This window comes from Rhineura floridana, chromosome 15, assembly GCF_030035675.1.
Source record: "Rhineura floridana isolate rRhiFlo1 chromosome 15, rRhiFlo1.hap2, whole genome shotgun sequence".
Lineage (NCBI taxonomy): Eukaryota > Metazoa > Chordata > Lepidosauria > Squamata > Rhineuridae > Rhineura > Rhineura floridana.
This window is the reverse complement of record NC_084494.1, coordinates 24346758-24373409: the sequence shown is the minus strand read 5'-3', so window position 1 is coordinate 24373409 and position 26652 is coordinate 24346758. Positions and strand designations below refer to the sequence as shown.

Sequence of the window (26652 nt, the reverse complement as noted above, 5' to 3'; positions counted from 1 at the left end):
CTGCAACCTTCCTTGTTTTGCAAGTGTGTTATCTTCAGCAAGTATAAAGGAGCTCTCATAACATTGCTAATCTTACCTCTTTTCCAGCCAATTCCCCGTCTGTTCTTTGCAGGAGAACATACGATTCGCAACTACCCAGCAACTGTTCATGGGGCTCTGCTGAGTGGACTGAGAGAAGCTGGCCGCATTGCAGACCAATTTCTTGGAGCAATGTACACGCTGCCTCGCCAAGCTACTCCTGTGGCAACAGCACAGCAGGCTCCTGCCATGTAAAGATGGAAGCTGCCAGAGGCAGCGCAGCAGGCTCCGAATGCCTTCCATGGACTTGACTAGAAGCAAGTGGCCTTCCTGGTTGTAGCACTGCTGATTAAAAGGTGCAACCAGGAGTCAAAAGGATCACCCCGTTGAGTGGCCTTCTAAGACATCAGTCATCCAAGAAGGCAGTTCCTGATTGCCAGAGCAGCCTCAGTTCACTGGAGTGATGCACGTGCTTCCCAAAATACAGACTTGTGGTCTCTCTTGAGTGAGATCTTTTTTGGTACAGATGTGTGTTTGTTTGTTTCTTCCCAGGGTTTAGAACTCTTGTATGTTAGCTGCTGTTAGTATCTAAGGTAAGATTGTTTTATGTGGATTTTGTTTGGGGAAGCAAAAATAAAGTTTTTTATCAAAACAAGTAAACAGAAACATACTCCTTTTCATTTCAGTGTGATGCAGGGTGTAATGCCCTCCTCTCTTCTACACATAACTAAAAGCTTACAAACCGTGCCACTTACAGACCCTCAAAAGAGTGAGGGAAACAGCTTAGTAATCTATCACTCTTTGTTTATTGCATTTATATCCCACCTTTCTGCCAAGGCATTTAGAATGGCAAAATCTGAATGGCATAGGTGCTTTGAATCTAAATCTGGGACACTTGCAGCTAAATGCTGGCTCTTGTCAGGAAGCTAAAAGGATGGAATCAGTGTTGGTGCAGACTAAGTTTGAGCTGAGATTTGAGATTAAGTAACATGATATCAAAGGTGAACGTAAAGAGAACAAAAGTGGAGGATACCAGATGGAAAGTCTACAACTAGATCTGGTTTAGAACGCCTCCTCTCTTGATAGGAATACTTATTGCCTCTTTAAAAGAGTTGCCAATCAGGATTTGAATTTGTAAGATAAGAATCTTAAATTTTCATTTCACGAACAAAACCCGTATTTATTCTTTCTAGAGTTTTTCTGAAAGATTGCAGTATTTAGGGATGGTCCTCATGAATACTCTTCATTTACTCTTCTTACTCTTATAATTTACTCTTAAAATGGTTAAAGACAGAAGGAAAGCAAAAGGAGATCAAAATACTGTCAGAACCCTAAATGCAGTACTACAGCAACTAGTACATAAGGACAAAGTATTACAATAGTTATTGTATAGAAATAGAAGAGGATAATAAAGGTAGAACGAGCCCTATTCCAAAATATTAGAGGAATTATAGGGAAATTTAAACCAAGAGTAGGGATGTTGAATAATCAACAGGGGAATACACTGACTGACCAAGATGAAATAAAAGGAAGATGGAAGCAATACACTGAAGAACTATATAAAAGAGATGCAAGAATGACATATGCATTCACAGAGGAACCATATGATGAACAGCCAGAAATGTTACAATGTGAGGTGGAAGCTGCTCTTAAAATACTTGGAAGAAACAAATCACCAGGAATAGATGGCATACCAATAGAGTTGCTACAAGTTACTTAGACTGAATCTGTCCAAATTTTGACAAATTTGTCAACAAATATGGAAAAGAAAACAATGGCCCACAGACTGGAAGCGTTCAATATACATCCCAATTCCAAAGAAAGGGGATCCCAGGGAATGCAGTAATTATCAAGCCATCGCCTTAATATCCCATGCAAATAAAGTAATGCTCAAGATTCTACAACAAAGGCGCTTGCCATATATGGAGCGAGAAATGCCAGAGGACCAAGCTGGATTTAGAAAGGGAAGAGGCACCAGAGATCATATTGCAAACATACGTTGTATAATGGAACGGACCAAGGAATTTCTTAAGAAAATCACCCTGTGCTTTATAGATTACATTAAAGCCCTTGATTGTGGAATGCTTTTAAAAGAAATGGGGGTGCCACAGCATCTGATTCTTCTGATGCGCAACCTATACTCTGGACAAGAGGCTACTGTAAGGAGAGAATATGGAGAAACCGATTGGTTCCCAATCAGAAAGGGTGTGAGACGGGTGTATTTTATCACCTATTAGTTTAATCTGTATGCAGAACATATATGGAAAGTGGGTTTGGACCAAGATGAACGAGGTGTGAAAACTGGAGGCAGAAATGTCAATAATTTAAGATATGCAGACGATACCATACCACTAGCAGAAACCAGTAATTATATGAAACAAATGCTGATGAAAGTTAGGACTATAGCTGAACATCAAGAAGACTGAAGTAATGACAACAGAAGATTTATGTAACTTCAAAGCTGATAAGGAAATTGAACTTGTCAAGGATTATCAATACCTTGGCACAGTCATTAACCAAAATGGAGACAATAGTCAAGAAATCAGAAGGTTAGAACTGGGGAGGGTAGCTATGAAAGAACTAGAAAAGGTCCTCAAATGCAAAGATGTATCACTGAACACCAAAGTCAGGATCATTCAGACCATGGTATTTCCGATCCCTATGTATGGATGTGAAAGTTGGACAGTGAAAAAAGCAGATAAGAGAAAAATCAACTCATTTGAAATGTGGTGTTGGAGGAGAGCTTTGCGGATACCATGGACTGAAAAAGACAGATCATTGGGCGTTAGAACAAATTAAACCAGAATTATCACTAGAAGCTAAAATGATAAAACTGAGGTTATCATACTTTGGACGCATAATGAGAAGACATGATTCACTAGAAAAGACAATAATGCTGGGAAAAACAGAAGGGAGTAGAAAAAGAGGAAGGCCAAATGAGATGGATTGTTTCTATAAAGGAAGCCACAGACCTGGACTTAAAAGATCTGAACAGAGTGGTTTACAACAAATGCTGTTGGAGTCGCTGATTCATAGGGTTGCCATCAGTCGTAATCAACTTGAAGGCACGTAACACACACATTCTTCTTGCCAGGCCCTGAATCCTTGAGTGTTCAAGGCACAATACTTAGTTCAATCCTGCCTCCATTTGACAGGGTAGCCAGAGGTTGGGGGCAAGCTATTCATGGTATGCGTTAAGGCAGGTTTTCTTGTAAACCCTATTCTGTTACTGGGCTTAGCTTCAGAAATTACTGTGCAGGTCCAAACGTGCCTGAAAGTTACTGACTTGTTAGCAGTCAAGCAGATCTTGAAGAAGTCAGTGCAGTTTTCCCTATTTAGACACAGATGTGTGAGCACACTAAGGTGGGATGTGTTAAATTTACTGGACTTTTCTAAGCAGCAAACTGCTTTTCCATCTCAAAGCATTTCACACATTTGAATAACATACAAATAGTTTTATTGATTAAGTACTGTAGAACAGACAGCATTAGTCAGAAGATAACATGCGGACAAATGTTTGTATTTAAACCTAGCATGCAGACTTGTTGCTCTGTATGACTGGCAGGTTAGCACCACCTGCTGTCCAGTGTGCAGGCAAGTTAGGGACGTGAAAGAGCAAGGCCCTTCCCCAACTGAACATGCTAGCACCACAGTGCTTCCTTTTGAGTCGGGTGGAGTGATTGGGACAGTGCTGGTACCTTGCTGGGTTCAGGAGGGGCTGGCAAATGAGGATCTCGGAACACACTTTGCTAAATTGCACTTGCTTTCTCTTAACCTGAAAGCGAGGGAATGTAAGGCAGGAGATGCTCCTCTGCCTGTAGCACACCACGAAAGGACTCAACAATCCCTTTCCACCCAGCCTTAACATTAGCAAATAGAAAAAATATATTTTCATCTCTTAAAAATACATTCCACACAATCTGAAGGATTCTCAAGCGTTATAAATGGCAGGAAGACCCAACATGCCTTCCCTTTTGTGCAGACGTGGAAGGCGTATACTGTACTCCCAACAGCCACAGAAAGGGTAAGCAAATCCTTTGGTCTCTAGCCAAGAGGAAAGAGAAAGGGGAGGAAGGATGGCCCCTGCACAGCAGTACCTTCACCCCTTTTCCCTCTTTGGATATCAAGTTGGGGTTTCAACTGAAGCAGCAAAATCCTGTTGTCTCTTCTTCCACTGATGCCCAGGGGAAATGGGTGGCATCAAGTAAGCATCTCTGTGTGACCTCTCCAATCTCATACGTATTTTTAGGAGGGCACCAATTCAAAGCCTGCAAACGACACATGTCCTGCCATTGCATACATACCGATCCCTTCTGACTATGGCTAAAACCCTAAGATTCTTGGCACTCAGACATCTCTAAGGAATGTATGGCATTACCTTGTACTGGGCCATGAACTCAAGTATTTATTGTTAGCTGAGTGGCAGCAGCTCTCTCTCAAGGCTTCGTGAATCTGGGACCGTCTGCACGCAAAGCATCTATCTGCTCTATCACCAAGCTAGGATATCTGACTCTTCATAGGAGCTGCAGTTTCACTTTTTGCAATGAAGGAAGGCGAAGGAGCAGAGCTTATTTAGGCTATGTGACGCTGGTGCAGCCTGTACGTGAGGACAATTCTCCTGACCTCCAGTGGGAAGAAGTTGCTTTTTTGTTGTTAATATAAAAAGGAATTCTCACATGCAGCACATACAATTACAACACTGGATTTCCCCCCTTGTTTTTACACACAAATTTTCAGCATTAGAAAATCCCTGGGGGATTCCTACTGTATTTATATGCTACAGTTAAAACAAAAATTAACTTGCCAAAATGCTGGCAAATATTTACAAATACACTTTACAGCTGTTTCATTTTAAAGTGTGCAACTTGAGCCAAACAGTCTGTTTTCTGAACTCATCACTGTTAGTTCAATAATACAATCAGCTCCTATTGCACTCAGGGTTAAGGTCTCTGTAGGGTTTTATAATCCTCTTTATGAGCCCATCAATCAAATAAAGCCCCAAACGATACTGAAATGGATATTTACATTCATTATCTATGCCTAGTGAAATGTTCAGACTATTGACAGACGCTGGGACTGAAAAACAGAAAGCATAGGGAACCTCTATCCTGAAACAGTAAACTAGCTAAAATAACTAAGGTCAGATTCATTTCTTTTGGGGGTTTCTGCACTTTTGGGAACTTCATAATGTGCCCACAGAAAGGAGGCAACTACCTCATCCACTGAGTCCTGTTACAGAAGCAGAGGCAGCCTCCTTGGTCAAACAAGGCCAGGCGTTAATGTTAAAAAAGCTCCCAAACTAATCTGAAGGTAAAGATTCACTTCTCTTCCTAGCTGTTCAAGTATGTTCAAGGACGAGGTTGGGGAACCTATGGCCTTCCAGCCGTGGTTGGACGCCCATCAGCCCTAGCCAGTATGGCCCAATGGTCATGTAGTGTTGTAGTTCAGCAACAGCTGGACAGCCCACACATTCCCCCCCTCTAAGAAATAAAGGCCTAAAAACCATAGCTTGAGGCCTTTTGATTTGCCCTTTTTGTGAGATCCTGGGCTGTTTGGCTGGAAAGGCTTGTTTCTTCCCCAGCAAGATGAAGATGTGCTACTTTGCTATGCTCTTTTAACAAGGAAAAGGCGCCAGCACTGTCTTCAGCGCTATTACCTGCCTAGGCACAAAGGACAGTTCTCCTCTCTCCCCCCTCCCCCCAGTGTCTGGCTTCAATACCAAACCTTTTCCTTTTCTCAGGTGCATTGTACATCATCCAGCTGAGCACTCATCCCTGGAGAAAGAGGTGCCCATGGATGCATCCACAAGCATCATTAAGAACATCTGTGTGTGATTAAACATATGAATAAAATGAATTCAAGTGAATACCCCCCTAGCCTTGTAGCTCCACATAAATGGAGTGCTCTGAGGGATAAGCATTTTCCTGATCCTGTGAAAAGCTGTGAAGTGTTGAATGTTGATCGTCATCTTTCTAAGAGGACCAAACAACAAACAAAACCCTGATTGTCGTTCTTGGTGTGGGGCTTCTTCTGCACTAGAAAATCAGGGGCAGGGTTTTTCTAAGGGCACTCAAGTATCACTGCCTGAACAGGCACAATGAAAATGGGTGCAATTTCATCATGCAGGGAGGGGAAAATACCTATTTAGGAACACAGGAAGTTTCCTTACAGAGTCAGACTATTGGTCCATCTAGCTCAATATTGCATACACTGACTGGCAGTGGCTCTCCAGGGTTTCAGGCAAGGGAACATCCCAGCCCTGCCTGGAGATGCCAGGACTGAACCTGGGACCTTCTGCATGCAAGGCAGATGCTCTCCCACTGAGCTATGGCCCTTGAAGGCTGCTGTCTGAAGTACAATTACCAGTAAGCAAGTTCAAAAGGAGCTTGTTTCCACATAAACATGTCTGAGTGATCAATCACTTGGGAACTTAGCGGTCTTGGAGCTGCTGCACCTAACAGGAAATTACAGGCATCTATGACCCAGCCAAAGAATGGCTCAGATAGCCACACAGCACACACCCTTGCTGGCGGTTTGCTTTAGTTTTCAAGTAGGCTGAGATCCAACATTTGTGTTGCATCCAACCTGAGAAGAATGGAATTACTTACATTTCAGGTGCTAAAGTGCTTTCTTGAATCAACAACAAAATGGCTTTTTTTGTGTGTTTAACAAAAAAACCAACCACTCTGCTTTGGATTAATTTACAAGCCTCTGTTTCACCGCTGGACGGACACCATTTCTGCATGCAGGGATTGTTAATTCAAAATGGCTGCTTACAATTTACTTATTGCTGAGACCGAGATCTTTATGTAAACTGACTACCCATCAACGGAAGCAACGAGTGACATCACTCTTATCCTAACTCGTCTGTGTGAATTGGCCCCCCAAGAAAGAGGCACTGTGACATGCGAATAGCTTGTGAATGAAAGTGGGACTATGAAAAGGCTGTGATTGCATGTTCCAAACCCTGGAACAAGAAATACAAGGTTTTAGACCAGGGGTGCCCAACTTTTTTCTGATGAACCAATGGAGAATTGCTGAGGATCTTGGCAGACCACTTGCAGCAACTGTAGTTTGCTGTGCCAGATGCTGTGTGATTTTAAACTATTTTTATTGCTGCTTTTATTATATACTGTATTATATTGTATTATAATGAGAATTCCATAGAACTCAAATTGTAATGCAATAAGATACAACCTATACAAAGCAATACAAATACAATTAAAAATCAGTATGACTATTTAATGCTATGGAGGTATCCTCTCCTATCTGTAACCACAAGTCTACAGATACATCTTGGGCCACCTGAATGAAGCTCATGGTGGTCTGCAGACTAAAGTTTGGGAACCCCTGTTCTGGATCTCAGAACTGTGAAAGTGTGTGGGCAATACTTGATATGATCTTATTAGTTGGCCTTTGTGTCTTCTACAGCCCACTGACCTTCCCAGTGACCAGCAGGAGAACTCATGAAAATGTGAATAATTCATACAGGTTTCAAAATCTGGTTTTTGTTAGCAGAATTTGGACAATTTTTTTAAAAAATGGAACACACCCTTCTACCCAACTCTGCGAGGTAACAGTGGGTAACAGTGATTCCTTTTATAGCATCAATAGCCAAACCAGGGGCATGTAAACCTTTTTTAAAAAAGACTCAGATGCTTATGTTTGAAGCCCCTATTTGGAAGCTTGCAAGCATTTTTAATCACTTAGTCCAATAAAAGGTACCACTGTCCATATTCTGTGCCTCTCACATCCAAAACATCAGTAAAACATTTTTTTTAACCTGTGCTAAATTGAAAACTGGTGGGTTAGGGAATGGAATAGAAACTGCAGTGAACCTCAAGTTATTATTCCTAAAGGCTCACAATGTTAAAAAGGCAAAGAAGTGAATGCCAGGTGTTTTTTCTAAGCCAAGCTTTCTATTTGAATTCCCAGGTCAGCCATGCTATTGGCTTTGCAACACAGTTGTAGGCAGCACCTGGCTCATCTGTGTACGTATGAGCACAAGAGAGAATGCGCATGCGGTGATGCATCTCTAGTGCCCACTAGAAAGCTCACCACTTACCTTTTAAAATAGTTGCTTTGTTCCTGATTCCTATTCATGGGGATTGCAACTGAGCTGTCTCCAGCTTATGTCTGGTGGGGTTTTTTTTTTAACCTTTGCTTGGAGGGAGAGGGACTGAGAAGGAAAAGCAAAGTGTTGCTTTGCTCTCTGCCATGGCTTTGGCTAATTGGAGATGGGGTGCAAGATGGACACCTTCCTGAGAAGAATGAAGATGGAAGCCACAAATGGACTGGCAATGGAATGTGCGGGCAGCATGTAAAATCTTTTCCATTGAGCTACGAGTTAAAAAAAAAAGTCCAAGTTCTAATGTTAGACAAGCTTTTGCTGCAGGCCTTTGGACAGAACAAATATTGGAACACAGACAGTGTTGCCCATCCTGCTTAAGCATACTAACACTGATGTGGGGGAAAGGAAGAACTGACAGATGGGTGATTCTCCATCCAATGATTCTGCTATTTCCAGGCTAAAATTTCTACCCATTTGAACTCCTGTGTCTGTGTCTAGATGAGGTGGTTATTGGTCCTTCCTGGCAAATACCTTGCTGTTAATTGGCAAACAAGTGTTTGCTGAAATACCAAGTGGTTTGATCCTCAAAGGACCCTTTTCAACTCATGCATGTTTGTCGCTTGATGACCGGTGCATCAAGTGGTGTTGTTGCATGTGTGAATGGTGGCCCAGAGATTTAAACACCACAGATAAGTTTTGTATTACCTCCCACGATTATTTTACCCCACCAGTACTTTTCAGGGCTGTTGGTTTACTTGTTCAGCAAGTCATCACGTGATGCACATCTGTGTGTGAACAGACCCTAAGATGGGTGATGAACCTCTGGCCTCCAGATGTTGCTACAACTCCCATCATCCCTGACCATTGTCCATGCTGGCTGATAGATGCTGAGAGTCCAACAAACTCTGGAGGGTCAAAGGTTCCCCACCTGTTCTAAGAGAGTTATTCGAAATATGCCAACCTGTGAGTCTCTCAATTGCAAACTGGGGGAGGTGAGGAAGAACACTGACAGTACAGCAGCATCTAAGCCTTATGTGCCAAACTCACTGAGAACGACCAGACCTAGGTGCACAGCTGTTGTGACACCAATGGGTTCAATGTTCTGTCCACTGACTCAGCTGTGGAAGAGGGCAATGTCTCTGGAGGAGTCTCCACTAGTCCCTCTGCCCAAACAAGTGAAGAGTGAGGTAGCAGAAATAAAGGAATATTCCTCTGCCCTGCCCCCAATCAGGATGTGTTGAGGTGCTGAACAAAGGAGGTGCTTCTTCCCCTCTGGCAGGTTGAGTCCAAACTCCCAATGGCTGACCCAGTCACAAGGAGCAATGCAGTCCACGTTGAGGCCTCAAACTGTTAGTTCAAGTAATGCAGCGAAGGCTCTTCCAAGCACACAGGGCCCCAGGGAGCACTCTGCCTGCTGCTTCCACTGGGACGACACTGGGTTCAAGGTGTTAGTGAGGTTTCCTGCTCTGCCTGATCAGTTCCAACCAAAGGCTGCACATCTGGATCTTGCAAGTCTTGCAGGCAAAGAAAGGTTCAAAGGCTTTCGCAGGCAAGGACTTGAGTGCCGGGGAGGGAAAGGGGCCTGCTTCCTCAGACCCAGCCTGCGGAGAGAGAGATGGATGAAACAGGTGCATTTCAGTTTATTGCTTATGTGTTGGACGCTGGCAGATGTTCCTTACAAGTGGCCAAGCCACTGCAGTGCAGGTATGCTGGGAGAGAGCTATGGTTGATGTGACGCAATGACCTTGGAAGTGGGGTCCCTGGCCTGTGTTATTCCTCTCCTTGCACCATCCCTTCTGGAGCTGCATCTCAGGGACAGTACTTGTGGGACCTGTCTACGCGGCATCCATGTTTAGTGTGAACTTCTTTCAGAAGACAGAACAGCAAAAATCCACAGTGAAAAATGGAAACTCTTGATACGCTGCTCTGTGCTTCTGTGCTCTCAAGATCCTGCAAACAGGTGTGTCTCTGCAGTGGTTACAAACATTCTTGCTTCTCCAGGAAACAGGACAGCAGAAGGTAGAGGTCACGGCTGTCCGCCCCATGGGCTTGTACAACTCGATCCCAAGTTCTCGAGAGACGCAGTCGGTTATCAGTCATAGGTTACCGTTGATCCAAGCTCAGTAAGATTACAGAGTGGGATTACCCTGAGCAAAGCCTCTGCAGCCTTCTCCAGGGAGGAGAAGGAAAACACAAAGCCACCTTTAAAATAATAATAATAAAAAATTTAATCCACCCAAGGCTAGGGAGGGGAAAGGACCTTGAGTGCTCAAAGGGTTAAATGTCAGGCACTGTACATGTCCCTGTGCTGGACTGGTTGCAGGGAAGCCCAGAGTAGAGAGAAAAATGAAGCTCAGCTTCTGTAGATCACGCAACTGGAGGGGGAAGACCCTGAGAAGAGAAAAGGCACGACATGAAGCAACGGACTCACGGATGACGATTAATCCTTTTCACCGATCACTATCCCCTTGTTCTTCATGGTCTCTGTGCAGCTATGCATACAGGGATAGCAAAAACAGCCCCAATCTCCCCTTAGTCCAGCATCCTGTCCTCCCAGGGGCCGATCAGATGCCTATGGGAAGTCCACAAGCAGGGCCTGAGCACACCTGGCATTCAGAGGCACACGAGATAAACATCCTGGCCCGATTCAAAGTGCTGGTTTTAACTTATAAAGCCTTTCACAGCTTAGGGCCCCAATATCTTAAAGTCTCCCTACATATGCAAAACTGTCATAAGGTTTCCAATGGTGATCATCATCATCATGACAGGGAGACTTTACTGTGAGGATGCTTTCAAACAAGTGATTTGCATGCCCCTCCTCCTCCAACTAAGGGTGTATAACCAAGGTGGTAAAGCCCTCTGAGCACTTATACCCCAACACCCTGCTTAATGTTTGAACCGGGCACTCCCTGTGAGAGGACAAAATGGGAACCAGGATCACTTGTTCAAACGACCAAAGAGCCTGCCTCACCCTCGGCCGGCTCAGTTGTCTTCTGAGTACCCTTTGGTCCAACGCCTCCACTCCTCAGTCCTGCTGCCCGACAGCTGGCGTGGTGTTTCCAGCTTAGCATCTGGCCTCTTCCTTGGGGTGCCAGCCCAGGCGAGCTGCTCGGAGGAGCCAAACGGTTTTCTTCTGGAACTGGGAACAAAATCTTTGTTTTCTTCCTGTACCAAAACCGGGAAAGAGGTTGGGTGCTTTAAAAGGAGAGAACTGCTCTAGAGTCTGGCCAGAACCCCTAAGGCTCTGCCCATTCACTTCTCCCAGGTTGAGTTCTTGCCCCCCAAATGGCCCCGTGGCTTGCTAGGATGGTGGCGCACCACAAAGAGCATCCTGTCATCATCGTCCAGGGATTTAGCAATGCTAAGCAGTAGAAGCACAATGTGGAGGTGTCGAAGTTAAAAACAGGCACATCAAATTTTACTTGCTGCAACACCCACAATGTCAAGGTGCATTTCCTGGGCCAAAAATGGGAGAGACATAGAGTTGGTGGGAGGATTTATTTTCTTCTGCAGTTTGGAGGGAACGAACCTGATTTGCCCCTTCTGGACCAGTGCTCAGATTGGAACATAAATATGCAGAGTAGTCTGCATATCTATAAACCTTTCTATATGTGGTCTGACAACTTTCGATTTACAAGTTGGTCCAAAAGCTGCCATTTTCTTTTTTCTAATCAAAATCTTTAACCTGTTCGGAGCGTCTAAGAAATGCAGCACAGCACTATGTGAGTAAAATGCCTTTCAAATTGCAACAGGAAGTAGCAGTACACCCTAATGAGCAGTCCCTTCCTGGTGAATCACACAGAGAAAAAGATGTATGGTAACCTTATAGGGACATTGTGTGAGGGGAAAAAGATGGCTGCCCCCATAAGTAATGGGCAGCCAATTTTTTCTCCATACAAATCCCCATGAGGAAATTGCACCTTATGACATACAGCCATTTCCTGGAGCATTTTAAAAGGCATTTTACCTTTACAATGCAAATCTGCCCTTACTAGCTCCTGCAAGCAGCTTGATTTATTTTTCAAGAAGAAAGCAAGTAAAAGGAAGATCTCAGACTATTATTAATTGTGATTACTATTGTGCTAAAGCATGCAGATTTTTAATGAAAATTTTTCCTTTGAAAAATCCACAGGGAATAGGGATGGAATGAACTTGCTGCTTCAACCCACACTAAAGGGACACAAACTGGATCAAGACCGTCCCACCCATGCCTGGAAAGAAATGTAAAAATATTGACCAAACAGGCACAAATGAGCGTGTGGGGAGGCTCAGGTTGTGGGTGAGCCAGTCCCACACAGCCATAAAGCTTACTGGGTGATCTTTGTCTGGGTGATCTTTGTTCATTAATGACCTAGAATTAGGAGTGAGCAGTGAAGTGGCCAAGTTTGCTGACGACACTAAATTGTTCAGGGTTGTTAAAACAAAAAGGGATTGCGAAGAGCTCCAAAAAGACCTCTCCAAACTGAGTGAATGGGAGGAAAAATATAAACAATATAAACAAGTGTAAAATTATGCATATTGGAGCAAAAAATTTTCATTTCACATATACGCTCATGGGGTCTGAACTGGTGGTGACCGACCAGGAGAGAGACCTCGGGATTGTATTGGACAGCACAATGAAAATGTCGACCCAGTGTGCGGCAGCTGTGAAAAAGGCAAATTCCATACTAGGGATAATTAGGAAAGGTATTGAAAATAAAACAGCCGATATCATAATGCCGTTGTAGAAATCTATGATGCGGCCGCATTTGGAATACTGTGTACAGTTCTGGTCGCCTCATCTCAAAAAGGATATTCTAGAATTGGAAAAGGTTCAGAAGAGGGCAACCAGAATGGTCAAGGGGATGGAGCGACTCCCTTACGAGGAAAGGTTGCAGCATTTGGGGCTTTTTAGTTTAGAGAAAAGGCGGGTGAGAGGAGACATGATAGAAGTGTATAAAATTATGCATGGCGCTGAGAAAGTGGATAGAGAAAAGTTTTTCTCCCTCTCTCATAATACTAGAACTTGTGGACATTCAAAGAAGCTGAATATTGGAAGATTCAGGACAGACAAAAGGAAGTACTTCTTTACTCAGCGCATAGTTAAACTATGGAATTTGCTCCCACAAGACGCAGTAATGGCCACCAGCTTGGATGGCTTTAAAAGAAGATTAGACAAATTCATGGAGGACAGGGCTATCAATGGTTACTAGCCATGATGGCTGTGCTCTGCCACCCTAGTCAGAGGCAGCATGCTTCTGAAAACCAGTTGCCGGAAGCCTCAGGAGGGGAGAGTGTTCTTGCACTGGGGTCCTGCTTGCGGGATTCCCCCAGGCACCTGGTTGGCCACTGTGAGAACAGGATGCTGGATTAGATGGGCCACTGGCCTGATCCAGCAGGCTCTTCTTATGTTCTTAGTCAATCTCCCTCTCAGCCTTCAGATAAAGGGAGGGGGACATATATGCTGACCCAAGCTCCATGGAGGAAAGGTGAGATATAATGGGGTTGCACTCCCCCTGAAGAAGCAGGTTAGTAGCTTGGGGGTTCTCCTAGAATCATCTCTGTCACTTGAGGCTCAGGTAGCCTCGGTGGCACGGAGTGCCTTCTACCAACTTCAGTTGGTGGCTCAGCTACACCCCATCTGGACAGGGATAACCTGGCTTCAGTGGTCCATGCTCTGGTAACCTCCAAGCTAGATTACTGCAATGCGCTCTACGTGGGGCTGCCTTTGAAGACGGTTCAGAAGCTGCAGCTTGTGCAAAATGCAGGGGCCAGATTGGTAACAGGGACCAGACGGTTCGAACATATAAAACCGATTCTGGCCTGCTTGTATTGGCTGCCTGTATATTTCCGAGCTTGATTCAAGGTGCTGATTTAACCTATAAAGCCTTACACGGCTTGGGACCACAATACCTGATGGAACACCTCTCCCGACACGAACCCACCCATACACTACGCTCAACATCAAAGGCCCTCCTCCGGATGCCTACTCCGAGGGAAGCTTGGAGGCTGGCAACAAGGGAGAGGGCCTTCTCATTGGTGGCCCCCAAATTATGAAATTATCTCCTTGACAAGATGTGTCTGGTGCTAACACTGTTATCTTTTTGGTGCCAGGTCAAGACTTTCCTCTTCTCCCAGGCATTTTAGCATGTGTTTTTAAATTTGTACATTTGTTTTTAATGTTTTTAATTGTTGTAAACTGCCCAGAGAGCTTCGGCTATGGGGCGGTATACAAATGCAATAAATAAATTAAATAAATAATAGGGAGGAGAGGCAACCTGACATAGTTAGGCCTGGGGGCATCCTAGAGTTTTGACTCCTATGCAGAATTTGCTAGAGCTGCAGAATTCAGCACCTTGAGAACCTCGGTTTTTGTTTTTTTAAAAGTTTTTAGCCCTTATGATGGCCACAGTAAGTTTTGAACAAGTCCCAACCTATGGCAAACATTTTAGAATGGAAGGTCTGGTAACCTGCACACACCATCTCAAATCCAACAAGCACCAAAATCATAAGCAGCACTCTTCCCACAAAACGTCAGTTTCTTGGAAGAAAATGCTGGAGGCTCTCAGTGATTCTAATGAAGAGAGTTGCTGGATGTGTACCTGGGGTCCAGACTTCCACTCAGCCAAAGCAGCTCTCTCTTAAGGGCTGATCTGCCTTTGTAAACCCAGAAATTCCCTTGATGATTTCAGGATGTGCAGTTTGCTATGCTAGCTCTTTGGCTGAGCTTTTGGTGACATTTAACGTGGAGTTGTTGTTCTAACTGATGACTTGCTGTCTCACTGGTGTGATTAGATTTTATCAGCAGCGATATTGTTTTCTGATTGCTTTGTGTTACAGGCTATAAGAGAGGGGGGAGGGACTGGAGGAACTCTCCACCAGCTCTGCTGACAGAGCAGCTTCATCAAGTACTTCCCTCAACTGACAGCAGCCCTCCCATCAGATGACAGCACAGGGAGATATCATCATCATCATTTTATTTGTATGCCGCCTTTCCACATAAAATTGTGCTCAAGGCAGCTTACAACAAGGTGAACAAAAATACATGTCAAAAACAATTGCAAAAACAATTTCCTAATTGGGACTGCAGGGCTACTCCAGCAGCTCAGCTGAGAGAACTGAAACTTTTGACTCTTCCTTTCCTTGAACCGCTTCCAGTCCAATTGTTATCGCAAGAAATCTGTACCTAACAAGAGTACAGGAATACCCCGCATTAACATACGCAATGGGTCCAGAGTGAGTACGTAAACCGAAAATGTACTTAAAGTGAAGCACTACCTTTTTTCACTTATCGATGCATATACTGCACTGCAATCGTCATATACGGGCATAACTGATGTAAATAATGCATTTATAACTAAAATAAACACAGTAGGCCTTATTTTAAGAACAAGTTTGTAGTTGGAAACTGATCGGGCGATGGCATCATGCCGTTAAGTGTCCGTTCTTGCAAAGCGAGCGTACGTAAACAGGGGAATGGTGCTACTGTATGTCCGTACTCACGAGTGTCCGTAAAGTAAAGGTCCGTATAGCAGGGTATTCCTGTATGAGATTGGTTTTTTCCTCCTCCCCTCTCATCACTTTTCATGTCATTTCTTTTCAATAAGCCTGAGGGTAGGGACTATCTTATTACTGATATTTGTAAAGTGCTCTAGGAACAGGGCGTTGTTGTTTTTTGTTTTTGTTCCTTGCTGAAAAGTTTGTAAAAACTCTAAATAAATACATTTATGTTATTAAATTGCTTTGGTGGGTGAGAGGATGTGCATTTTAAAACAAAATTAGTACTGCACTCACAGGCTACCTCCAGCAGAGGGAACTACATCACAAGTAGGGTAGCAGCCAAACCCAGAAATGTAAAAAAATTATTCCATATGAATCTCTCAAAATCACATCTTTTGAAACAAAAAATGCACATGCACATTTTTAATTGCTGCCTTCTGCTTACATGCACATTTGGGAAGCTGGGCTTGATGTCTTACATTTTTCTTCTTCCAGAAAGAAGGTACACATTATGATCAGTTCACTGATTTTTATTATTTGAAAAAATGGCTATCATCACAAAGGGAAGACCCTCCCAAATGTCAGGGCTGGGCGCTATCGCTCCCAGTTTCACCTGTGCACATACTGTTGGATTCAAAAGTTGTTAGTTAACCTGCTTCCACATTGCTATAGTTTGTGATACAATGGCCTGAAAAGTGGGTTGGGAGAAGAGGACCAACTACCTTCCAATTTACAAAGGCTTTGCCTGGAAGAAATTAGTACTCACCACAGGCAACTAGACAGTTTGCTGCCAATAGGTCCACACACACACACCCCAAAAATAGCCAGTCAGTATTCTGTGCCACTGAACATGCTCAGTTCTCATAGGGCTGCTTTGGGTTAAAGATTTTTTTGTACATCTGCAAACACTGGCATCCCCCAAGGCCTATGGATACCTCTCTCTTTGTGCAAGGGTGGTACCATATTGGCTACATAAGCAAATGCACTCAGCTGAGGTCACTGTTGGTACATATGATTTATAACCCACCTTTTTTAGTCAAGACTGACTTTTTAAATGGCTAACAGTTAAAATCTACCAAAAAAAGGTATACAATCTCAAATACATGTATGTAAGGAGTGTGTATGGCTATTCTCTTCTGGCCCATAACAGCTGATCTCATACTCCAGGCTCTTCCCTCCTGAAGTAGCTGTAGATGGATCAGGAGTTGGCTGATAGCAAAGGTGCCCACAAGAGAGACGCAGCCCTTCCTTCCACTGACATCACACATGGCCACCCAAGATGTAGCAGAGCAATGTTGCTATTTAGTCTTAGGCTGCTAAAGGGGATGAGGAAAAAGAGAGTGCTGTTTGAGGCTCCAGAATACAAATCCAGGCAACACCCTTGCCTATGGGAAAGCTCACATATCAAGGAGAGGTTTTCTAGTCTAATGCCCTTCTTGGATGCTCGTTTTATATTGGTGGGGAGTTACCCTAGGTGAGCATTCAAACAAGTAAACCCTCGGCTAATTCTGAAGCAGTCTACTATCAGGAGAGCTGCACTACATGCTTTTCCTGAAGGTTTTCAACTGAACTTATGATTTCAAGGTCCAATGATTTCCGTGAAACCTAGGCACCTTTTGGGCTGCTTTACACAAGCCCGCCCCCCTCACGCATTACTCACATAAAGGGCTACAGTGTGATTTAAAGGGCTTCAGGGCTGCACTTCCACCCCTGCTGAAGTGTGGCACCTCTTGGCCCTCCCAGCACGTCTCCTGTGTTAGCATGAACACCTGAAGCAGGGGAACGTTTGCACGCAAAGGTCTGCAAGCACGGGGATGCCCACGCAGAAGCCCATGCTAACGTGCAGACAGCAGAGGCTACGGAAATTGCATGTCACCAAGGGCGGGCCAAACGAGCATCTCTACAGCCATTTTAATCATTCAACAATCCTTCAAGGGCTACACTAATTCCCTCCATCCACACAAGGAGTTCCAGCCCTTGCCTGGACAAGAAAAAAAGCATGAACTGGGAAGTAAATGGACACTGCTGCCACAATTCCGGGGATCACTGATAAAAGTGTTGCCACTATCCTGGAAATTGTTTTTGGCAATATCTGTGGGCACCAGCTTACAGTTCCATTCCTCCCCACCCCCATGATCATGGCCACATTGTCTAAACAGGGAAAGGAAACTCATTTTGTGTGAACCAGACTTTACTTTCTATGGGTTGTACCCCATACAGGAGTCTAGAAATGCCATCACCATATAAAACTCTGTGATTGCCTTTCGCTGGCTGCCTAGCATGAAGTGAAAGACCCTCCACCTCCTCTCAGGTGGTCTTCACAGGCAACTCAGGGAGGGGGGCAGGGTTTCTGGGGGTACGGGCAAAAGATGGATCCTTCCCTTTCTCCTCAGTCCTCGGTAACACATTTCACTCAGTGTAGGTGGGAAATCAGTTTCATTTCACACCATGGTTTGTAGATACTCAGAAACAGCAGGAATCTCGCCTGCTTGCCTCAGAAGGGTCTCTAAAGCCTGGTGCAAAGATTCAGCCCAGCACCCTTCCTATGTTTCAGACAACTTGAGGGTGGGGATGGACTCCTGCTTTTGTGCCAGGTTGTGGAGAACTGACAGAAGCAGCAGAAGCCTTCCCAACGCCATGCCTGAAGAGGAAGAAAGTGTCAGCAGGCTTGGGGGAGGGGCAGCCACAAACAATGAATGCCTGGCCAAGAAGGCCTGACCACATTTGTGGGCCCCTGTGCTTATGTCTCATGAAATGCCAAAGCATGAGGTAAGCCTGATGAGAACTAAGTGGTCGCTCAGGTCAAGGACCCCTGCCCCCCATTTCAATAATGTGTGACAGGGTGGGAGCAACAAGTCAGCATAGCACCTGATCCAATGAAGAGATACGTCTTGTTGATATGTAGAGAAATATTTGGTGTTTATGAAGATCTGGGTGCCTCTGCCATTTGAGGTGAGGTTGGTGGTGACTGGGAAGAGAGTCTTTTCAGTTGTGATGCCCCATTTATAAAATTCTGTACCCAGACAGGCTCACCTTGAATGAACTCTATTGTCTTTTCAGCACCCGGTAACCCCATTTTTAATTCTCCGATGTATTTCAAGCTTTCATTTTTAATCTGGAATTGGATGCTTTTTAACTGCTGGCCTTTGGATATCTGTGGATGTTTGATTTTATACTGTTTTTATGTTATTTTATTTTGATATTAAACCACCCTGGGAATCATTGGGTTGAAGGGTGGTATATTTCGGTATAAAAATAAAATAAAACAAAACCTACTGCTTGAGGCAGCTGCGTCACCTTGCCTCAAGGCAGGGCCAGCTCTCATGACTGGCTCTGTACCTGGACTGATGACCATCTCTCATCGATTAGCATTTCCTTCTGTTTTTACAGGCCATGGGATTCTCCCACACCAACCTATGACCTGCAGACATAGGCCACATTGTTAAGAGTATGCCACTAAAGCAATTTGGCCTAATCAATTTCTTCCTCAAGAGGACCTGAGAGGCTGTGCAAGAGGATCCTCCTACCTTCTTGAAAATAGGCCAAGATTTGGGCCTAAGACGGCCACCTGAATTCTCTTTGTTTGAATATATTTTAAAAAAACAGGCAGAGTTAGGTGACCACCTCAGGCAGGAGATGCTGGGGGACAGCCTCCTGGTTGTTTCTCCTCCAACCATTCCCCTCTTCTGGAGGTGGGCTGGAGGATGCTATCATACTGCCAGTATTGAAGTCAACTTCAGCAGCTGGTCCAGTCAAATGGAACTAGGGTGGGGAGGAGATGCCATCTTGTTATTTGCAAAATGTCATGAACTGGCTTTGAATCTTCAAACTCTCCAAGTGTTTTATGTACATTTTCTCAGCAATTTTTACAACAGCCCTTTAAGCAGGCATCCACAGACCCATTTGTCATCTCATCAGGGGCAAGTGACTACAGCCTCTGGTGAGCAGGGCACCTGGGACCACACAGATCCCTACCCCAGATGTCTCATTTCCACAAGAGTTTTCAAGCCAGGAAGGAACAACAGAGATCCCTTGAGAGCAGCAGGACTGACTCCCACTGTTTCCCACTCTGAAATGCAGAGAACCGCCTGTCTCTCTCCCTTGCAGAAGTATGCAGAGGAGGGAACTGATGGCAATCACAAAAAACAGCTGGATAATAAGCCAAGTCAATATATGTGGAGCCCTGCCTAAGGTATCTTATCCTTTACCATTTGATCTTTTTGTTGTTTTAAAGATCTTTGTAAGCTGCCTTCTAAGGAGTTGTTCTAAAAGGCAGGGTATAGATATACAAAATAAACACATAAATAAAGTGTGCCAATGTTATTATCCTCATGTTACAGGTGAAGAGAGAGGAAAAGACAGAGAGATTGTGACTTTCCTAAAGCAAGGGATGCCTTTCCTCCAGAAGTGTAATCTCTTCCTTGACTTTTTTAAAAAGTGCCCTCCTATCCTCATTTAAGAATGAAAATATTTTAAAATAAAAGTACCTAGAACCTACTTACTGGTAATACTGTGCAATTCCAAGGAGAAGTTGTCACAGGGTCACTAATGCAGCTCTTCTGGCTAAGCATCTCGGATGCACTTAAGCTACTTTTGGTCCTTCTAGAGTCTAACTCTGGAGTGTTCCAAGAGTTTATACCAGCACTGGCCCTTCTGGAATTCTGCTCAATCGCATATATGCGTGCACTAGTTCCGTCTGGTTTGGAAGGGTCCGTAGATGACCTATATGGATTTCGAGGGGTTGAATTTTCAACCGCTTTCGTTGCAGAGTCCTCCAGAGACTGCAAACCCCGCCGTGTTCGCCACCCGCTTCTTACTGTGACGTGCTTGGCCTCGGATGAGTTGGTCTCTGAAGCCCCGTGGCTCTTCCAGTTGATCGTCTCCGTGGGTGGTTCGCTGTTCTTCTCATTACATTCAGAAGATTTTATTGTAATGCTGCTTTTTGAGACTATCGTTTCCACCCTGCTTCTCGGAGTGGACTCCCCATTTTTCTCCGTCTCTGGTAACTTCAGAGTTATATTACTCTTATTAATTGATATCTCATAAGGTGTACTGGTCACGTTCATTCCCATTGAAACCTCATTCGGAATTACTCTAATGTTGCTGGCGGACACGTGCTGCTGTTCCTTTGTGGCTTCACTCACGCTGGTCCTTTGAGTAACTGGCTCAGATGGGTAAATGGTGATACTACTTGTCATTTTGTGGGATATAGTCTTAAAGACAGGCTGCTGTTTTTCAGAGTTGGCTTCTGGCCCTGTACCACCCATGATTTCCTTCACATCCTTCTCCACAATTGCTGGCTTGATGATGGCTTTAGATCTCAGCGCTTCTCTTGGACTAAATTGCCTTCTGGATTTCAACCCCGTGACGGTGGCCGCTGAAGACGTTCTGGAGGATCTGCTGAGCTCTTCCTCACTGCAAGTATTCTTATCATTTTCAAAGGGGGATGTCCTAAAAGCTCCCTTGGAGCTTGTAAACTCTCTAGAAGCAGGTTCCTTTTTAAACCCTAAGTCGACAGTAGCAGGAGTGGTTGCCATTTTACTTGTCTCCTTGTTGGTGTTGAATTTTTCACGGCTGCTGGCATTGATAGCTCTGGCTCTTGCAGAAGTGGATTTTAAACCCACATTGTCAGAGTTTACAGCTAAGGCAGTGATCTGATCAATTTCTTCCTTTTGAGGATCTAAGGGACTCTGCAGGAGATCTTCTTGACTTCTTGAAATGAGCCAAGACTTTGATAAAGGTTTAACCATTTCAAGGGGAGCATGTATATGCTCTCTTTCCTGGAAGTTAACTGCCTTTAGAGAGCTCTCTTCCAAGTGCTGCTTGCGAGATGAGAGTGATGCTGGGGTTTCTGTTTTTGAGCTGGTGGGTTCAGCAGCTAGTGTCTCTGCAGACAGATAACGCCTATAGGACGAAGCAGCTCCATTGGATGCCCCCCGATTAACTTTTGAGAAATGAGACTCTGTCAAAAGAACAGGCTGTTCTACACGTTGCATCTTAATTCCCTTTTCAGAAGATGAGGCAGAGGTTTCTGCTTTGCTGGGCTTATCTTCACGTCCATCAGACTTACAGTGATGAGTGTCATTCAGCAGTTGGGAGGCTTTTTCTACTTTACTCCTCAATGCACTCTCGTTCTTGGGTTTTGAAGTGGCCTTCCAAGACTTGTGCTCCTGTGCTGCAGGTGGGTAACGACTAAGCACAGATGGCTGCTCTCTAGATTTCTTCACTTCGGCTGATGGGGTGCCACTGTCTTTCTGCGAGGAAAAATGCATGCCCAGGGTTGATTTGTCTTCCATTTGTTTAGCATCAGTTGCTAAATTGTCCAGTAATGCTGATGTGCTAGGCGCTTTGGCTGCTCTCCTGCTATTTAGATTAGGGCTTGTGACCTGCTTGCTACCTTGGCCATAGCTCTCGTTATTAAATGAGAATTCTCGGTTGCGTATTCTCTCCCGCCTGTGCTGAGGGGAAAGCTCCTGAGACTTGTGCTTTGAAACAGCTGACTCGGCTGTAACAGCTCGGTGTTTAAGTCTGTCATGCTTCACTCGGTTAGGTAAACTAATTTCCTCTGTTTCTGCCTCACCATTCTCCAGCTCTTTTTGCTTTTTCATCTGCATTTTTATTTCTTCAAGTTGGTCCATGAGGAGCTTATTTTTGTTCTGCTCACTCAAGTAGTTATCGTGCAGGTCATTATTTTTAGCTCTCAGGGTTTTGAGCTCTTCTTCTAAAGACTCAAAGTGTTTGATTTGAGTCTTCAGCTTCTCAATTTCTTGGTTGAGGTCCTTCACTTTGTTGTCTTCTTGATTTTTATTCTTCTGATTTTCTGATTTGTTCCGAGTTTCATTTTCCACAATCTTTAGGTAGTCCAAACTCCCTTTTCTTCTGGTTTCTTTCGAAGAGAGTGTGGAAGTCGTCAAGTCAACTTCAATCCTGAGGTCATTTCTCTCGAGAATACTATTGGATGATCTTTCCAGGAGGTTTGATGTGTTTCGTGTTTGATCTGCCCGATTCAGTTTATTATTTTGCTCAAGCTTTTGTGTCAGCTCTTGAATCAATTTCTCATTCTGCTTCTCCTTTTCAGTGAAGTGTTTTCTTTCGTTAACAAAAACAAGAGCTAACGATTTCAGTTTTTCCAGCTCACTCATTAAACTCTGCTCAGTTTTATCCAGCCTATCTTCAGATTGTTCAAGTTCTTTTACTTTTGCCCTAAGAACTTCCAGTTCCGTTGAGATTTTCTTAGTCAGGTTTTTCTCCTCATTAAGGCTGAGGCACAGCTGAGTACAGTCATTCTTACTCCGGCCAAAAGCCTCCTCCAGCTTCTCCAGCTCCGCCATTCGCTTCTGAAGCCGCTCGATTTCGGATTTCAGCTCTTGAGTGAGGCTTTCCTCTTCCTCGAGTTTCTCCTTCATCAGCTGGCAAAGCTCTTCTGCTTTCCTGATCTCCTCATCCTTCCCTTCAATTTTCAGGACTCTTTTCCGCAGAACTTCCACATCGGCCAGCATGCTGGAGTTGCTGCCCTCTGCCTGGATAACTTTGTCCTGCAAGTCTAGCAACTCATCCTCAGCTTTCTGCAGATTTTTTGTCGCTTCCTCTAATTCATCAAGGCGGCGGCTGAGACTCTGAAGCTTGAAACGTAAATGGCGATTCGACGTCTCTTTATAAGCCGAATAATCCGCCATGTTTGTCATCTTCTTCCCCCCCCCCCCGGTTCTTCAGATGGGAGTGAGGAAATGGAGCTTTAAACTCTTTATTCTTCTATTTGTTTCATTAAGCCTCTTGGGAAGATGACCAGCACCTGAAAAGAGAAAGCAGAAGGTAAGTATAATGGAAAGGTTCGTTCCAATTACTTCCTTTTCAAGAGCTGTGATTCAAATGGCACTGATGGGAAGAGCCACAGCTCAGTGGCAGAGCGCATGCTTTCCAGGCAGAAGGTCCCAGGTTCAGTCCCCAACATTTCCAGGTAGGGCTGGGGAAAATGTCTGTAAGAAACCCTGCAGAAACACAGCCGGCAGTGTGTGTTTCCATTCATTCATTCATTAAATTTATATCCCGCCCTTCCTCCCTGAAGGAGCCCAGGGTGACAAACAAAAACACTAAAAGCACTCTAAAACATCTTAAAGACAAAAGACTTCAAAACATATTAAAACAACTTTAAAACGTCTTAAAACAAAACATCTTAAAAACATATTTAAACACAGTTCCAGCACAGACGCAGACTGGGATAAAGTCTCTGCTTAAAAGGCTTGTTGAAAGAGGAAAGGCTTCAGTAGGCGCTGAAAAGATAAGTGAGATGGCACCTGTCTAATATTTAAAGGGAGGGAATTCCAAAGTGTCGGTGCCACAACTCTAAAGGTCCACTTCCTATGTTGTGCAGAAGGGACCTCCTGATCAGATGGTATCTGCAGACTGCAGTGATCGACTGGGTATGTAAGGGGTAAGACAATCTTTCATGCATCCTGGTCCCAAGTTGTGTAGGGCTTTGTACACCAAAACCAGAACCCTGAATATGTCCCGGTAGCTAATGCTGTAGACAATGCTGAGCTAGATAGACCAAGGGTCAAGCTCAGTATAAAGCCATCTCTTATGTTCCTTTCCTGTAAAGAAATATTCCAAACCTCTGAACTCCAGAAATTTCCCACAACTGATGGAAAGATTCATCTCCACATGCAGTAATGGCTACACCCCATAGCAAGAGCAGGGGAAACCCTCAAAACTGGTGGGGTGAAAAACATCCAAAGGCATTCTGCATCCCTAAAAATGTAAGAAGGTTCACAAACTGGCAGGTATTTTACACACCTATATGGTATGTTTGCCATGGAGTTGGCATTAGGTGTATTGTTTAACAAGCCAGGTATTTTGAACTGGAAGGAGAGGGGAGCTGGTTTAAAACATGTTGTCTACTAATTTCATGCCCTGATCCACTAAGTTCCACCACCACAGCTGCACCAAAATCCAGCAGTCTCCACCCCTAAACTGCCAAATCCTATTAGGCCTGCTCTCCACTATTATCCACTATAAATTGCTAGACTGGCCTCACACCTGCCAAACCCTCACCAGGCTTCACCTACTTCCGCTCTGATCGTAGCGCTGGTGCCATGCACAGGAAATGTATTTTAAACAAGCACTCTGGCAACTGTAAATTTTATTATGTAAATCACTTAGATATATTTGTTGATTAAGTAGCCAGCATATAAATCTTGCTAAATAAATAAAAGCAAGTAAGATTAGTAACTAATTCTTGCATCAAGGAGGGATAAAGGGGAACAGGGAAGCAAATCCTAATCTTCAGAGTCTCAGATCACCAGAACAAATGCCATAAAGAGAAAGATGAAATAATTCAGGCTAAGAGCCAGGTAGGGTTGGACCTAGGAAAAGATGGTTAGCCCCTGTGGTTTACTTTACAAATTATTAATGGCCTGGTTTCCCTGAAAACAGTTCTGGAAACTAGTTTTCTCCAAGAACCCTCTCAGGAGAAACTACAATTACCAGGATTCCAGGACGAAAGGGGCGGAACTGTTCAATCAGTTCATGTTTGCAGTGCAGACGGCACTAAACAAACCCTTCCTCGTTAGAGCTCCGACACCTTTGACAATGGTACACATGAAGGAATGTCAGCAGGTTCAACTTTTTAAACCCCAGCAGTACTGTAAAACAACATGCTGTGCCTGCTAAAATTCCTTTTTCACTACTGTTTAAACAACAGGAGGCCTAATGTTAAAAAGTTGGCCATCCCGGCCCTGGAATAACTCAAGAAACCAAGGAAAAGAGCAAAATAATCAAGCTGATTTGGACTATGTAAGGCTTTCATGGGCTTCATCATTTCAAAGCTAGAATACGACAAAGTATTGTGCATAGGGTGGCTCTTGATCACTATTCAGATGCTCTTCAGGAACAAAACTGTCAGGAGCATCCCAATGGGTTTGGAATGCCAGGAACATCATATACTTATGGTCCCACATCGATACCAGCTCCCAGTTGTCTTCCATACATAAGTTTGCTGCTTTTGGCCATAATTTATTCACCCTGACTTAGCTTCTTCTTCTGCTATGCCCCGTTCCACTCAGAGGTCAATAGGTCCTCTTCCGAACAACCACTCTCCATGCACCAAATCTGGACATCTTGAGAATTTGCCTTCCTGGAATCTTGCCAACATTCAAGTATATTTCAGGCAAGGTAAAGCTAGCAGAGGGTTGGGTTTTTTATATATATAAATAATATTTTTAATAGATAATTTTATTGGATTTTCTAGGTGTTACAAACACATATAGACCAGTTCGTGGTAACCAACCCCCCCTCCCCCAAGTAAGTTGCACATCCTACATACAATGCAGCAAAATAAACGGGGCCTTTAAATAGCAAAGAGACCATGTTCATTGTGTCGTTCTCTTCTATTCTAGGTACAAACATATCTATGGAGCACCCTGAAAAGTCTTTGCATATTAAGAGGTGCCCTTGGATCACCCTGTCTAGTTACATAAACAATACATTGAAACCAGGACCTTTCAAACATGTCAAGTGGCTTTGCCCCTCGCAATACTCTATTTCTCTGCATCACTTTTTCTACCAGAGCAATGAACCACACTTTGGACCACCACCTTTGAATCATACATAGAGTCAAAAAAGCCAATGCCGCACAATTTCCAGATGTGCTGCTGTCAACAGAAGCAGTACAAGCTCCTTCTTATTTATTTATTAAATTTATAACCCGCCCTTCCTTCCAGAAGGAGCCCAGGGTGGTAAACAAAAACACTAAAAGCACTTGAAAACATCTTTACAACAAAAGACTTTAAAACATATTAAAACAGAACATTTTAAAAAACACCTTTAAAAAACATCTCAACAAGCAATTCCAACACAACAGACTGGGGTACACTTAAATATACCCACAAATAAACACAGTTGAGCTTACCTCCAAGTAAAAATAATAGGATTATTGAGTTACTACAGCTCCATCATACCTCTTCCTTGGTAGAGTTAACCATTGCATATGTGAGAATGTGTGTCACTTCTATGGAGAAAACAGCAAATGTGTTCAGAATTATGTTTTATTTAAGCTATGCCAGGATTATTCCCTGGTACACAGAAAT

The 26652-nt window shown here is 43.9% G+C and overlaps 2 protein-coding genes across 6 annotated transcripts in view; one reads left to right on the top strand and one right to left on the bottom strand.

Moving 5' to 3' along the window:
• The window catches only part of KDM1A (lysine demethylase 1A), a 45260-nt gene extending 44591 nt beyond the window's left edge, over window positions 1-669 (top strand). For 2 of the 3 annotated variants that reach the window (XM_061597015.1, XM_061597017.1), the window contains exon 20: window positions 88-668. In XM_061597015.1, the coding sequence (XP_061452999.1) occupies window positions 88-273 (186 nt within the window). In that variant the 3' untranslated portion in view covers window positions 274-668. Of the gene's footprint in view, window positions 1-87 lie in introns of all 3 variants that reach the window. The other variant, XM_061597016.1, reaches the window with a different exon arrangement.
• A 2821-nt stretch (window positions 670-3490) lies between these two features.
• LUZP1 (leucine zipper protein 1) overlaps window positions 3491-26652 on the bottom strand; it is a 71040-nt gene continuing 47878 nt past the window's right edge. For all 3 annotated transcript variants that reach the window (XM_061597029.1, XM_061597030.1, XM_061597031.1), the window contains exons 2-4: window positions 20071-23360; window positions 11061-11254; window positions 3491-10480 (exon numbers count right to left, since the gene is read on the bottom strand). In XM_061597029.1, the coding sequence (XP_061453013.1) occupies window positions 11072-11254; window positions 20071-23253 (3366 nt within the window). In that variant the 5' untranslated portion in view covers window positions 23254-23360 and the 3' untranslated portion in view covers window positions 3491-10480; window positions 11061-11071. The remainder of the gene's footprint in view (window positions 10481-11060; window positions 11255-20070; window positions 23361-26652) is intronic.